The sequence below is a fragment of the Podarcis tiliguerta genome, assembly GCF_965153285.1.
Source record: "Podarcis tiliguerta genome assembly, chromosome: 2".
In the NCBI taxonomy this organism is placed as follows: domain Eukaryota; kingdom Metazoa; phylum Chordata; class Lepidosauria; order Squamata; family Lacertidae; genus Podarcis; species Podarcis tiliguerta.
Window position 1 is genome coordinate 16,154,728 of NC_139535.1, and position 15,295 is coordinate 16,170,022.

Below are 15,295 nucleotides of genomic sequence, written 5' to 3' on the forward strand. Positions count from 1 at the left end.
ATTTGTGGAAATTTGTTGTTATAATTTGAAAATTCAATAAAAATAATTTTTTAAAAAATGTGTTGTGCGATTGCTATCAAGTTGGTTGAGGTTTTTTTCATTTAGTGAGCTTGTAAAACATAATAAAATTAAATAAATGGTGCAAAGAGTTGACTGGTCACCTAGAAAGGGATGTAAAATAGTACTATTAAGTGAACAAGGCTACAGTTATGAAGATATTAGAAGAAAAATTGGCAGAAACTTAACCAAAGGGGACATTTCTAAATTTTGGAAGAGGTATAAGGAGACGCAGTCACTACAAAATCAGACTGGGCTAAACCCATGTTAACTGGACAGCAGAACAATGGGACAGTGTTATTTGGAGTGAGGAGACCAAAATCTCGCTTGGTAGTGATGGCATGAAATACGTGAGGAGAATCGGAGGAGATCTACATCCTATTTACACTGCACCTTCCGTGAAACACCCAGTCCGTGCTATGATCTGGGGCTGTATGACAGCACGAGGTGTGGACAAAATTTGTGTCATTAATGGGAAAGTAAATGCCCCAAAATACATAGCCCAGACTTGAACCCAATCAAAAATCTATGGAGCTGACTAAAGAAACTTGTTAGTCAGAAGCAGCCCAGCAATAAAACCCAATTAATAAGGGAAATAATTTAATCTTAGTTTCACATTATTACAGCTGCAGAACTAAAAAGCTTACTTTACTCCATGGAAGGCTAAAGGTTACCCAGCTAAGTACAGTGGTACCCCGCAACACGAATGCCTCGCTAGACGAAAAGCTCGCTAGACGAAAGAGTTTTCCGTTTTTTGAGTCGTTCCGCAAGACGAATTTCCCTATGGGCTTGCTTCGCAAGACGAAACGTCTTGCAAGTTCTTGCGAGTTTTTTTCCTTTTTCTTAAAGCCGCTAAGCCATTAATAGCCGCTAAGCCGCTAATAGCCGTGCTTCACAAGACGAAAAAACCGCAAGACGAAGAGACTCACGGAACGGATTAATTTCGTCTTGCGAGGCACCACTGTATTAACTGACACGGTGAGAATTTTTGTATATCTCTTTTGTTGTATGCGTTGAACGTTTCTTCTTTATGACTGCTGTTGTAATAAATAATCCTTCATAAAAGTTATTGTATTACATTTTTCATTAAATTATATTTCCATTGATATATAATTTTATGGTATTACTCAAAAGGAAAGTGGTGTTAGGAGTCATCAAACCTCAGAAATACACTTTTCCAAAAGGTTTCCACAATTTTGACCACTAGTGTACATGTTTATGTTTACATCACACGATTACTTAAAGAGGGCATTTCTTTAAAACTGAAGGCCATTTCTACAAAATGGAAGACTTCTAAAGGCAGCTTTGTACAGGGAAGTATTCAATGTTTTCGGTGTTTTTTATTTTGTTGGAAGCCTTCCAGAGTGGCTGAGGAATGTAGTCATGTGGGCAGGGTGCAAGTAATGAATTATTATTATTATTATTATTATTATTATTATTATTATTCCCTCCTTAGCCTGACCTGCTATGCATGCTAATCAGAGACTCTGTCCCAACCACCCCCTTGAACACAACAGGGCTTCCTATTTTTACTGCTATTCTTTACATTTCTATACTGCCCTTCGTCCGAAGATCACAGGGCAGCTTACAATAGAAAATCAGATGCACAGCACAGTAAGAAATAAAAACGACAACTGCCCCCTTACGCACGTACAAATGGTTTATCTATGTTGTAAGCCGCACAGAGTGGCTAGGGAAGCCCAGCCAGACTGATGGGCAGGTATTATTATTATTATTATTATTATTATTATTATTAACCTGCCCAACCATGCCCAACCCTCTCCCCTTTCCCGCCTCCTTTCCTGCAACTCCATTTGCACCAGATCCGGGCAGGAGGAAGCTTCTCTCTTTCCACAGCGGAAACCCCTCCCCCCCCCCCTTCAAGGCGCCATTAAGAGAAACAGCTCCCTTTCCTCCCTTCTCTTCTTCTCCCCGCCCCGGGGCTTCTCATCCTGGACCCCCACCCCTTGCCAAGCCCCTTCCCTCCTTCCCCGCTGCTGGCTTTGCACTCACCCGAAATCCTGAAGGCGGAGGCAGATGCAGCGACCCTGGGCAGCGGGGGGGGGGGCGAATGTTTAATTAGGAGGCTTAATTAGGACGTGCTCTGGTCCATGGGGCCACGAAGAGTTGGACACGACTAAACAACAACAACAATTAGGACGAAGCAGCCCCTATTGTAAAACTTCCGCTGGTGAAGCCGGAAGTCAGGTGACTCTGGCGAGGAAGGCGAAGTTTCTCCCCCCCACAGCCTCCTTCCTTTCCTTTGATAATTGGGGGAAGGAAAACCTTACAAGACCAGCCAATGGGGAGACGAGGGAGGGAAGCTGGGCTTCCAGTATAGGGAACATCAGCCACTTTGGACCCCTCCCTCTTGCAAGAACCGTATTGTAATCAATAAACTCTTTACTGCCTCACCCATTTGGTTCAGATTGTACTTCAAGGAGGGATCAAGGTTCTCATGACCCACTCTTACAATGCAGGAAGCAGTTTACAGCAAAAAAAAAGCCTAATGACTCTTCTAGGTAAATGAATAAATTATTTTAATAAATATTTAAATGGGGACCACATTTTACATTCTCATGTTCATACAACATGGTTCCACTCCAACCTCACTTAGTCCCCACTTCCACCTCAGCAAAGTGTTCTTTATACAGAAATCTCCTGAAAGGAAGTCTCTCTATTTACATTATACGGAGGGACCACTCTCTGTCTGGCTTATTGCACCTTCATAACACCTGTGTCCTGTATTCTCCTCACAGACACACAGAAACAGTGAACAGTGACATGCAGCAGCAGCAGCAAGACAGACGCCCTGTCAAAGAATACCTCCCATTCAACCACTCCCATGAATCTTGGGGGGGGGGGGGGAACCATGTACATTAGATGCCTGCCAAATGTACGCTACGGATGTGAAAGCAATATTCTTCACAGGAAATACTGAAAAAAAGTGGAAGGCGGTTTTAATTTGTAAGGAGAGAGGGGAAGTTCTTTGCTTTGCTTTCAGTCCTGACAAATGAAGCGATAAATTTAAAAAGCAACCCGTTTTCAGTGCCTTCTTTTTAAAGCAAATATGGTGCCGGTAATCACCATGAAATTGTTACACTAAGTGTCATACTTTGAACAGTTTGGGGAAAAGAGGTTCCGGTACTGCGTAACCTTGAGTACCCCAGAAAAAAGACCCCTTTTTCTTTTTTAAGAAAAGCACCATAATTGCATGGGGGGTGATTGGGGGGGAAGACGATCAACACTGCCAGTAGTACCTGTATGCAACCATATACACAAGAATTCTGTAGCAATGAATCCACTAGCAAATGGGAGGGGGGTGATGGGTGATAAACAAATCTAAGCAGCATCTCGAGTGCTGAGATCCCATCAAAGGGAAGGGAAATGTGCACATGCCCTACAGCTGTGATAACATCTCTCTGAACGTCTTGCTTTTTTCATACTATATCCATATTTCCCTCAACCATTCCTCATACGGCTTGGTTTCCAGACCCGTGGTCAGTTTAACTCCAACTCCCATTAGCCCCTACTGGCGTGGCCAATGGCCAGGAATGACAGAAGTCATAGCCTAGCATAGTTCAGTGGGATGTGGGCAGGCCTTAGGTTTGCATGCTCATGCGCAACTGTCAGTTTGGAAGCTTCCACTGTTTTTCAGACCAAGGGCCAGATTCCCTCCTGGATCGCCTTCCAGGGGCCACATGCCAGGGCTGGGCAGGGTGAGAGAGGCAAAGGTGGGTCAAACAAGGAGCGCAACTTTTGCCTTTCTACAGGAAGTTATATCTGATACACCCACAACAATCCGCCCTCTACCAAGCAGGGAGGAGGCATTGCCAAGAGTTGAAAGGTACATCCTGGCTGGCTAAGGGGCGAAGCAGAGCCATGGATTCAGAGCAGTGAATTCAGAGGACCACAGACCACATGTGCATTTGCCCCCCCCCCCCCCGTGACTGAAGTTCTCTACCCTTGGCATATTAACAGCATGTGCAAACCAGGTAAGTGTAAAGAGTGCCGTTTCAACCCAACCGTGGTGTATATTTTATACAGAAATCAGTTGCGGCAGCAGACATGCAGCCTCACACCTCTAGACCTGGCTTGGCACCAGAAATGAGTTTGGCAAACAAGATTTAAAAAGCTGAGGCATCTCTGTCCTTCAAGGGCACTATACCACTTTAAACAGTCATGGCTTCCCCCAAAGAATTCTGGGAACTGTAGTTCATTAAGGTTGCTTGGAGCTGTTATGGCTGCCATGTTTTGAAGAGCAAAAAAAAAAGGGTGCTTATGATGACTCTCTTTTTTAATACCTCTACTATATGTAGGCTATCGAAGCTGTGATGTATTTTTGGGGGGGCTGGCAGGAGAAGAGAAGAGGACAGCAAGTCTTCCACCATCAGTTATGGCTATATCTCATCCAGAAAGTATAGAGATTTTGGCAAATTTATCCACTGGGATAGAAATTTTACCCCTGAAAAAAGAGGACACATAGCTACCCTTGTAACCCTTAACACTTGGGTCCCTCTCATCTGCTTCATCCTCCACTTCATTGCTTGGCTGGTCATCTTTAGCATCCTCCTCATCTTTGACTAGGCAGAGCTGATGGGGGTCAAACAGGTACCGCGCAGCTTCCCTTTTCCCATCTAGAGAGGCCGTCGTCCTGTATTTGGTGGCTCAGCTCAGCAAGGCCCAATGACCCAACCAATGAGGGTGATAGAAGATCTTTCCTCCTGTTTTGCAATATTTCTAAAAAGAGAGGTCCCAGGGTTGAAGCAAATTTGGAAGCCATGACCTCTCTCTTGGAAGCTCTTAATGTGCTCTGGCTTTACAGTGATAGCAGTTAGGGGCGTGCATTGGATTTGAATGAATTCTGAGGGATTTATTTATTTTTAAATAATTTTTTGATTTTAAAACTATAAGTTACAATACAACCACACACATCCACATTTGGGGATTCCTCAGAATCTCTGGACTTCCCCTCCGTGGGTCCTATCATTAAACCTTTTCTACTGCATCTTTTTCAATAGTCCATATTTTATATAGGTCCATAGTACTTGCTACGAGTGTTATTTCAACCCTGCTAATGTTTTCATCTGTTTACAGTGGTCTCCAAGATAAATTATAAATTCCCCTCATCCTTTCCTAAAGTTATGGTCTTCTTGGTTCCTGAGCATAACTGTCAGTTTTGCCATTTTGGCATAGTCCAGCAGTTTAATTTGCCATTCCTCTCTGGTAGGGACATTCTCTTCTTTCCATCTCTGGAATTCTGAGGGATTTTTGATCAAGGCAGGGACCGCAGAAGCACTTAGTGTTGTCTCAGCAGTCCAGACAACAAAACAAAAACAAGATCTCACATTCTCCCTTAGTGAATATGTAGAGGCCCAATGTGTACGCAGGTCTAAAATGGTGTCTTGTTTCCCCAAAGGATTTGTGTGTCTGCAGTGCAAATGGGTGTTTCTCTCGTTCCGTAGGTTTACTACCACTGCCTGGGCATGGGGGAACCTTTGGCCGTGAAGTCCACAAGTGCCACCCGCCTCTTCTCCCACCTGCATCACCCCGTGTACCTGGAGTTTCACCTCATCCTCTGGGCCGTTCCCTGCCTGCTCCTCGCATTGCTCTTCACAGCCTACATCACCTGCGCCCACAACCTCAACCAGCAGGACTACCTCTACCTGCAAGCTCAGCTGGACAAGAATGGCCCCTCCGTCCTTGGGGGGGAACTGAACCAGTTTGGCCCCAATTTTATATGCTGGTGCTGGTGTCCTAGTATATTGGGGCCTGAGAGCCTTGTACCTTGCACTCTCCCATGCTAAGCACTGAACGATGGTTTCTCCCCCGTGTGAGCTCGTTGATGTTTTCTAAGGTTTCTGCTTTCATTGAAGCCCTTTCCACATTCAATACATTCAAATGGTTTCTCCCCCGTGTGAGTTCGTTGATGTATTCTAAGGTTTCTACTTTCACTGAAGCTCTTTCCACATTCAATACATTTAAACTGTTTCTCCCTCATTTGATTTCGTTGATGTATTCCAAGTGTTCGGCTACAACTCTAGCTCTTTCCACACTCCATGTATTCAAATGGTTTCTCTCCTGTGTGAGTTTGTTGGTGTATCCTCATTCTTCCACAGTGACTAAAGCACATTCCACATTCCCTGCATTTAAATTGTTTCTTTGTTCTTCCCAATGAATACACAGATGCCTCCATAGAATTCTGACCATCCTCTTCCTCACCTATTTGGGAGTCGGGGGGGGGGGGGAGGAGAGAATACTGTTAGAGTTTTACGAAAGACAAGAAAGCAACTGAACACACGACAATTCCCTTGTGCACTTTCTCTTATTTTCACGCGTTCTCCATTCTCCACTGTCCTCTCCATGTTCCAAACTTTTAGGAATGCAGATGAGATAATGGCAAGAGAAACCCATGATCACTCCATTCACACTTAAGAGAGCACCATCATTTTATAGTAGAGATCTACGGTGGAACTGGCCTATAAGACACATCTGTCTTTTTCTTTTTCAAGGGAGGAAATGATCTCAGGCTCCAATAGCAGTCTCTCCTACGAGTAAGAAGTAAAACGGAAGTGCTCTTATGCCACATGTAACTGTAAAAATATTGCAATATATTAGAACCTAAACAGAGCCTGCTGCATTGGGTAAAGGCCCACCTAGTCCAGCATCCTGTTTTCAAAGTGGCCAAGCAGATGCTTGGGGGAAACCAGCAAGCAAGATTTCAGCCCAAGAGCCCTCTGCCCTCCTGTGCTTTCCAGAAATTAGTATTAAGAAGCATTATTGCCTAGGACCACGAGGGCAGAGCACAGACACCAGCCTAATCCTTTCCCCCCAAGATATCCAAGTTGCTGGCCGTCACTGTTTCCAGTAGGATAGAAGTCCATAGATTAACTATGCTTCTGTTTATTCATCTTTGGAGTCCTTAAAGGCTCATAAATGTATTATGAGCTAAGCCCATGAGTCTCTTTGTTGGTTTTGTACACTTAATTTGAAATTTGTACCAAGGTTGTACCACTGTAGCTCCATGTAAGCTTATGGAGGGACAGAATTACAGGCGCTCTATAAATTATTATCCCACTCACCCACTCTCACACACAACCCCTGTCTGTAAGACTGGCAAGTTCACACAATTTGCTTATAATACTGGCCACCCTTGGTTTTCATGTGCCCAATCCTATGTGCAGAGCCTCCAGCCAAAAACAAAGAGCTGCTTTGAAAAAAGCCTCACCCTTTTCTTTCTTCCTTCCTTCCTTCCTTCCCCTTCCTGCCTTTGGTCTCCTCTCCATCTCTTCCTCTTTCTCCCTCCACCATCCAGCCATCCATGTCCCCATCTCCTCTCCCCTGGAACTCACCAGATTTCTCCGAGGGTCCCGGGAGGGGATGATCAGAGGTCGTAGGGAGGGATGCAGGAGACAGCTTGAGCAGGTCAGCTGTCCATCTTCCTCCGTCCATCCTGACCAGGTTTGGACGTTCAACTTCTTGAGGAGCACAGAAGCCAAGGCACGTTGTAGCTTCCTGGAAGGAAGAAGCAAATGGAGTCTCAGAGCTCCTGCAGGGATTTTGCCCAACACATTCTGTTGCCCCTGTAGAAGCCCCTAATGGGCACCCGCTTCCCAAGAGCCTCCACCCGTTTTCAAACACCTTTGGCAATTCCTTCCATCTGCCTGTCCCGTCTCCCTTCCCAAGGCTGGCATGGTATGGGCAGTAGTGGCCTTGTGGCAGTTGCCCAAAGGGCCACAATAAATGTGATAATGTTTACCCCTTTAAATCCTTGAGTGTGCTTCTAATACAGAAGTTATGGTAGTCTGTGCTTTATGAAACTGATTATTTTGCAAGTTGCCGCCCCTCAATAGGGGCAAAAATACAGCTAATAGGAGAATCACAAAGATACAGTTGAAAGGTAGAACATGAGTTGCTATGTGATGCAAATGGCTGCATGTGACACAGGTTCCCAACATGCACACCAAAACAACGTAACAGAACGTGGTAGGCATCAGAACATATTCAGCAGAAATTGCCAGTGCTTGTTGTGCGTGTGTATTATAATAAAATGAGGTAATGATGAATATGAGGAACGTGGAACTCCAAAGGGACTTTTTAAAGGGGGGGGGGTACATAACAAAAATTTAAATTCTTTTGGCAACAATAAACATTAAAACAAGGAACTGCTGAGCAAAAACAGAAACAGGAGCATGTGCAGAAGTGATTGCGGAGAGGGGCAGGGCCTTCAAAGGTCCCATAATCGACCCAAAACACAGAAGTCTACCTGTCGATTGCAATCCACCGCTTGGACATCCCTGATGTATATGATTGGTGGAAACTGAAATTCTTTGTTTCACATGACATATATAAATACCACTGCCTGGAACACCAGACAGAGTTGCAGTTTTGTGAAACGATCCAACTGTAACCTATTGCTTTGCAATCAACACAACTCCTATCTCCTCTCGTTTCTAAGTTTTATTGGCGTAAACTCAGCAGATAAGCCATTTTCTCGCTTACGACAGCCTGAGAGTAAATCCCGTGGACTATAAGGACTGCTCTGAATACATGGGTGGCCCTTGCATGGAGAAGGAAGCTCCTTCCTTGCATCTGGACCCCCTGGGAGAGGCGGTGGGTCCACCCACTGCTTCCTCTGCCCTCCCTGCCTCCTCCTCTGTCCTCCTGCCCTGCAAATACCCCCTGCTCAGGGGAGAGAGGCAGAAAGAGCCTTCAAACCCATCTGTTTCCTCCTCCTCCTCCGCTGCCTTTTCTTGCAGCAGCCCAGTGAGAGGGGAAGGAGCCGCAGCACCTGGTTCACTTCAGATGCACACGAGGTTTACTGATGTTGTGAATGAACAAGACCTCTGCCTTCCATGCGGTGGGAGTGGGGGGCTTAAAAGTGGGGGAGAGACCTCCCCCTCCTGTCCATTTGGGAAACAGGAGCCTTTGCCATTAGTAAACAACTTAGACGGCAAGTTCACAAGAGAAGCACTTTGGAGCACTGCTTGCTCGCTCATGCTATGTGTGTTTGCACCTCGAGGACAACATACATATTTAAACCACGTGATTTCTTAAATTGGTAATTTCTTTAAAATCGAAGGCAATTTCCACAAAAGACTTCAATGTTTGGTTTCTTTGGGTGTTTTTTATTTTGTTGGAAGCCGTTCAGAGTGGCTGGGGAAACCCAGACAATGGGCGGGGTATTATTTTATTGCGAGCCTTGCCAGCAATGCCCAACCCTCTCCCCTTTCCCGCCTCCTTCCCTGCAACTCCCTTTGCGCCAGATCTGGGCAGGAGGAAGCTTCTCTCTTTCCACAACGGAACACTCCCCCCCAATCCACCTTCAAGGCCCCATTAAGAAGGCAAGAAGGAAAGTACTGTAATTTAGATCATGTTTGTGTACTGTTTTTATACACAGTACACAATGAATCATGATAAAATTATACAGTTGAATGGGTTTTCGGTAGATGCATTAATACAATTAGTCCTGTAAAATAATTTTTATGTACAGCTGTGTATAGTATTGCTATTATTTATAAATGTGACATATTACTAGAAATACTGTCTTTTACACCCACTAAGTGTAACAGGGTACCAAGGTCTGCTGTCCCAATGAAGAATGTGGATTATTATGGTAATATTGATACTTATATAAAAAAAATGCATTGTATTAACTCCAATTGCATTGTACAGGTTATAACAGTTAATTTCATGTTAATAATGCTATTAATAATTAGTAGTAGTTTGCATCATATATTTACACCTATTATTATAGCAAGTTTCTAGGACTAGATTAGGTGTCTTTGTAAATTGTGTTTCTAAAGGAACTTTTGTTATTGCCAAATGCCAATGTGTTTGCATTATTAAGTTTGTTATGAATAACAAAATCATTTTAAGTTAGAGCTTAATAATTATTTCACTATTAATATACTTCGTAACTGTATTTCAGTTCAACAATTACTTTGAGAAAATACATACTCTTATGTGCAAATGGTTTTAGATACCTATTAGGTCCATAAATTACCATGCAGCCTACATTCAACACAAAAAACAACAAGAATTTGCTGTTGACAAAGGACAGCTGGACATATAAAGGGCCCCATGACCTCCAGTAGTTTAGGGCCTCATCAAAACTCAATCCGGCCCTGCCCCCACTACTTTATGCAAGGAGTTCAAGAAACAAAGAGCTGCTTTGGAGAAGGCCTCAGCCCTTCCTTCTTCCTGCCAGGACCCCCCTGCCTTTGTTTTCCTCTCCATCTTTTCCTCCTTCTCCCTCTGCCATCCAGCAATCCATGTCCCCATCTCCTCTACAAAACGGAAGACTTGGATGTTTGGATGTTTCTGGTGTTTCTTATTTTCTTGGAAGCCGCCCAGAGTGGCTGGGGAAACCCAGAAAATGGGGGGGGGGGGGTTATAAATGTCATTTATTTGTTTATATAATTATTACTATGGCGAGGCTGGTCTGCAATGCCCAACCGTCTCGCCTTTCCCGCCTCCTTCCCTGCAACTCCCTTTGCACCAGATGGAAGCTTCTCTCTTTCCACAGCGGAAACCCCCCCCCCCCTTTCAAGGCCCCATGAAGAGAAACAGCTCCCTTTCCTCCCTTCTCTTCTTCTCCCCGTCCCGGGGCTTCTCATCCTGGACCCCCACCCCTTGCCAAGCCCCTTCCCTCCTTCCCCGCCGCTGGCTTTGCACTCACCCGAAATCCTGGAGATGGCGGCGACCCTGGGCAGCGGGGGCGGGGATGGGAGCCCCCGCCTGGGAGGCAGGATATCTGCGGGAATAATTGTCAGGGGAAAGCCTTGCAGTACCCAGCCAATGGGGAGAGGAGGGAGGAAACCTGGGCTTCCAGTTGAAGGAACATATGCTCGTTGCCTTAGAGACTAAAGGCAGAGAGTGCAAGCTGCTAGAGGGAGGTTGCACCTGGATACTGACTTGGGAAAGGGGGCGTGGCTTAAGCAGAACAGCTGACCCGCCCCCTCTGCCATCCTCCACTGTCTTTGTCCTGCAAGGAATCCGGTGAGTGCAAAGCGCCTCGGGGTGCAGCAAGCTTTGGGGGGAGGGTTGTGCAATGCAATACCCATAATTGGGGTTCCGGGTGGAGAGATAGCAGTCAGGGAAGCGGTGGGTCAAGTGTGGGGGTATTGCAGCTGATTCCTCCTAGTTGCAAATAAGAAACGGGGGGCTCTCCCTGAAGGTTCTCTCTCTCTCTCTCACACACACACAGAAAAACGTTCGTCTGCATGCACACACAGATCACACGAAGAGCCCTGTAGTTTGATCAAGCCCATCTAATCCCGCACCCTGTTAGAATCGTAGAATCGTTGAGATGGAAGGGGACCCTGAGGGTCATCTAGGCCAACCCCCTGCAATGCAGGAATCTCAGCACTGCCTCCTCATGGTGGCCAAGCCTGCAAGGAGGATGGGAGCCCAAGAGCATCTCTCCCCTCTGGCGGCTTCCGGGAACTGCTATCAATGAAGCATAATAATATTAATATTAAAACAACCTTATTTATACCTGCTCATCTGGCTGGGTTTCCCCAGCCACCAGGGCAGCTCCCAACAGAATTTTTTAAAAAAAACAAATGAAACATCAAATATTAACAGCTTCTCCATACAGGGCTGCCTTCAGGGCTGCCTTATAAAAGTCAAATAGATGTTTATTTTCTTGACATCTGATGGGAGGGCTTTCTACAGGGCAGGCACCACTACCGAGAAGGCCCTATGCCATTGAGTTGATATATAGAGCATCTATCCTAAATTTGTCAGCTTCTGTCAAAGAAAGAGGATCAGGAAGTTCTTAATGTCTGATAATAATAATAATGATAAATTTTATTTATACCCCGCCCTCCCTGGCCTCAGGGTGGCTAACACCAGTAAAATTACAGTAAAAACATAATGGGGAGGCGGAAACCAATTTAAAATACAAATTTATTTAAAATGCGGCCTCATTTTAAAAGCAGCCCATAAATCAAAACCATTAGGGGAGGGAAACATAAGGGTCAAACTGAGTCCAAACCAAAGGCAGGGTGGAACAGATCTGTTTTGCAGGCCCTGCAGAAAGATGTCAAGTCCTGCAGCGCCCATGTCTCTTGTGGCAGAGCGTTCCACCAAGTTGGGGCAAATACTGAAAAGGCCCTGGCCCTGGTTCAGACCCACTCTAACCACCTTGAGACCCGGGACCTCCAAAATGTTGTCATTTGCGGACCTTCAGGTCCTCTGGAGGGCATACCAGGAGAGGCGGTCCCATAGGTAAGTGGGTCTAAGCCGCATAGGGCTTTAAAGGTCAAAACCAGCACCTTAAACCTGACCCTGTACTCCACCGGGAGCCAGTGCAGTTGGTAAAGAACTGGAGCCTCGCCGCGGCATTCTGCACCCGCTGGAGTTTCTGGGTCAGCTTCAAGGGCAGCCCCACATAGAGCGAGTTACAATAATCAAGCCTGGAGGTGACCGTTGTATGGATCACTGTGGCCAGATCAGGGCGAGAAACGTAAGGGAACAACTGCTTAATACGGCAGAGATGGAAAAATGCCACCTTTGCTGTGGCTGCAACCTGCGCTTCTATGGAAAGTGAGGCGTCAAAGGTTACACCCATGCTCTTGACAGAAGGCGCTGGCACTACTTGAGCCCCCGCAAGAGATGGGAGTTGGCCCCCCAACCACATGTAGTCCCAACCCCGCCAGAAGACCTCTGTCTTCGAAGGATTTAACTTCAACCGGCTCCCATGCAGCCATTCAGCCACAGCTTCCAAGCATCTGGTCAGTGTGTCCGGGGCCAAGTCTTGAGGCTCCGTCGCGAGTATGCCGTCTGAGGTCCCGCTTCATTTTCCGGAGCCCCTTGGCAAACCAGGGGGCCCAGTTTCGGCGGGGTGGCAGAGGGCGCTTAGGTGCGATCTCATTGATGGCCGCCAAGAGCCATTATTCCAGTTCTTGACAAACTCATGCAGGGAGACGGCTTCTTACTTCTGTGTGAAATGTTTTTCCCTGATGTTTTCCACACCCTTGGCACGTTAACATCATGTGCAAACCAGGTAAGTGTAAAGAGTGCCGTTTCAACCCAAACGTGGTGAATATTTTATACAGGAATCAGTTGGGGCAGCAGACATGCAACTGCACCCCTCTAGACCTCACTTAGCACCGGAGATGAGAGTGGCAACCAAGATTTACAAAGCTGAGGCATCTCTGTCCTTCAAGGACACTAGTCATACCAGGAGTTAAATGTGCTTCAGGTTGAGCGTTTTCAGGTTACGCTCCGCGGCAACCTGGAAGTAATGTAGCGTGTTACTTCCGGGTTTCACCTCTTGCGCATGCACAGAGGCTCAAAATGACGTCACGTGAATGCGCGGAAGCAGCGAATCGTGACCTGCAGGCTCAGGTTCCGTTTGATTCAGGATGCAAATGGGGCTCCGGAACGGATCCCATTCGCATCTAGAGGTACCACTGTAAACCACTTTAAACAGTCATGGCTTCCCCCAAAGAATTCTGGGAGCTGTAGTTTGTTAAGGTTGCTTGGAGCTGTTAGGTATGGTTGCCATATTTTGAAGAGCAAAAAAGAGTCCTCATTTTAAATATCTCTACCATATGTAGGCTATAGAAGCTACATTGCCCGGGGGGCGGGGAAGAGAAGAGAAGAGGCAATCAAGTCTTTAACCATGGCAACCCTTAAAGCCCTTATTACCCTCAAAGAGTTACAATTCACCATGTTCTCTGTGACAAGTGTGAGATATTGAACATGGTCACCAAACAAGACAAGGAAACCTTGGATATAAGGATAACCCTTTTATTTGTAACGCGTTTGCAAAGGCGGGCCCCCCCGCACTCAAGAGTACGGAGAGGCCCCGAGCAAGCTACGGATCGTGACTTTTGTTCCTATTGCTGCCGCCCCTCCCTTAGAGGCTTGGCTTACAATCTACCTATTGCAATTTAACACGATTCTAATACATAGACCAATCTACACTCATTATCCGAGTTTTACCTAATATGGGAGCTGTGCATTCTAAAGCTCCTTGTGGTCTTTTGTGGTCTAACTGACAGGAAGCACGCTCAAGCTGCTGACTCTGCCTGCATACAGGGTCTTCTGTAAATTTCCACTGGGTTTGAGGCACAATTGATTACTCCTTCTCACAATTCCCCCCTCTTGTTGTACCCTGCCTCAAATTCACATAACAATTCCCAATGTTCTCCTTCTTCGCCCTCCGTAGGCACAGGGGCATACCGCATGGACATTAGCTGGGTTTGGACCTGCCTTTGCGCTAGTAGAGAAAGAGAATTATTAATTGCCCTCACAAATATGGGAAGGATGCATGGAATTAACACACACCCAGCAGCTATGAGTCCAATAAGGGCCACTTTTTGGAGGGATTATCCGAGCTCCACCATTCTTTACCATTCCATTGCCCTAGGCAGGGCATATTCCCTACCCATGTTCCATTGGTGTCATTCCTCACAAAGCATTCTGTTCCCACCAGTTGATTGGAAATCTGCCATATCTCATTTCCCAAATGGTGGTAGGTAAAATTCTTTTGGCTTTTATAGACCTCAGTATAGTTCACCTCATGGGCTACCCAGGGCCATTGATCCCCCATGTTGGTGCCCCCGCATACAAAACAATTCCTGACTGTTAGTTCTTTTGCAATTGTTTCGGCTAAGCTTAGAAACATGTTGTGAGCTTTAGGTGGAAGAGGGAGATGGTTGAGCTGTTGCATCTGTTCCTCAAACTATCAAAGACCGTAATGGGTCTCTTTGTTACTTTGCTCGTGTGTACCTGAATAATTAAGTAGCCATAAGGATCCTTCCCTGTACCATCTATCCCCAATCCCACGTATATGTGTTTCGGTGTGGTTGTTGTAGTTTCCTTGACCCATAGGCAGACGGGATTGCATCCTCCAGATTTGCAGTCTGTGGATGCTCCCCTAGTGGTGATATTTACCCCCTCAGGTCCCCTGTAACTGGGCTGCCTATTAACTCCCTCCGTGTACCAATAATTCCACGTCCCACTCCCTGCTCCCACATTGGTCTCTCCTATCCGTTTGAACAAATACTTCCTGTTCTGTAAATATGACTGTTCCCAGCTGTGGGACCCACAGGTTACTCCTGCCTGGTTGTTCGGGCCTTGTCCCTTTGCTATGGCGGTGCATGCATCGAAACATACGTGGACTGCTTTCCCTCCCCTCGTTACATTGTGTGCTATGTACCCCTGCCTGCCTTGAGCTATAGAGAACTTGTCTTCCTTTCCCCCCCTTTGTATCCATATACAT

At 46.0% G+C, this 15,295-nt stretch overlaps 2 protein-coding genes and 3 long non-coding RNA genes across 6 annotated transcripts in view; 3 read left to right on the plus strand and 2 right to left on the minus strand.

Moving 5' to 3' along the window:
- Window positions 1-10,803, minus strand: part of LOC310670859 (uncharacterized protein) — a 29,387-nt gene extending 18,584 nt beyond the window's left edge. The window contains exons 1-2 of the mRNA XM_083426670.1: window positions 10,739-10,803; window positions 7,410-7,572 (exon numbers count right to left, since the gene is read on the minus strand). Of these exons, the coding sequence (XP_083282796.1) occupies window positions 7,410-7,509 (100 nt within the window). The 5' untranslated portion in view covers window positions 7,510-7,572; window positions 10,739-10,803. The remainder of the gene's footprint in view (window positions 1-7,409; window positions 7,573-10,738) is intronic.
- The window catches only part of LOC310671217, a 61,523-nt gene that overhangs the window by 22,679 nt on the left and 23,549 nt on the right, over window positions 1-15,295 (plus strand). The gene's annotated exons all lie outside the window — the stretch shown is intronic.
- LOC310671097 overlaps window positions 1-15,295 on the plus strand; it is a 57,885-nt gene that overhangs the window by 19,372 nt on the left and 23,218 nt on the right. The window lies entirely within an intron of this gene.
- Window positions 1-15,295, minus strand: part of LOC310670835 (uncharacterized protein) — a 43,163-nt gene that overhangs the window by 19,367 nt on the left and 8,501 nt on the right. The gene's annotated exons all lie outside the window — the stretch shown is intronic.
- LOC310671196 overlaps window positions 1-15,295 on the plus strand; it is a 42,837-nt gene that overhangs the window by 18,722 nt on the left and 8,820 nt on the right. The gene's annotated exons all lie outside the window — the stretch shown is intronic.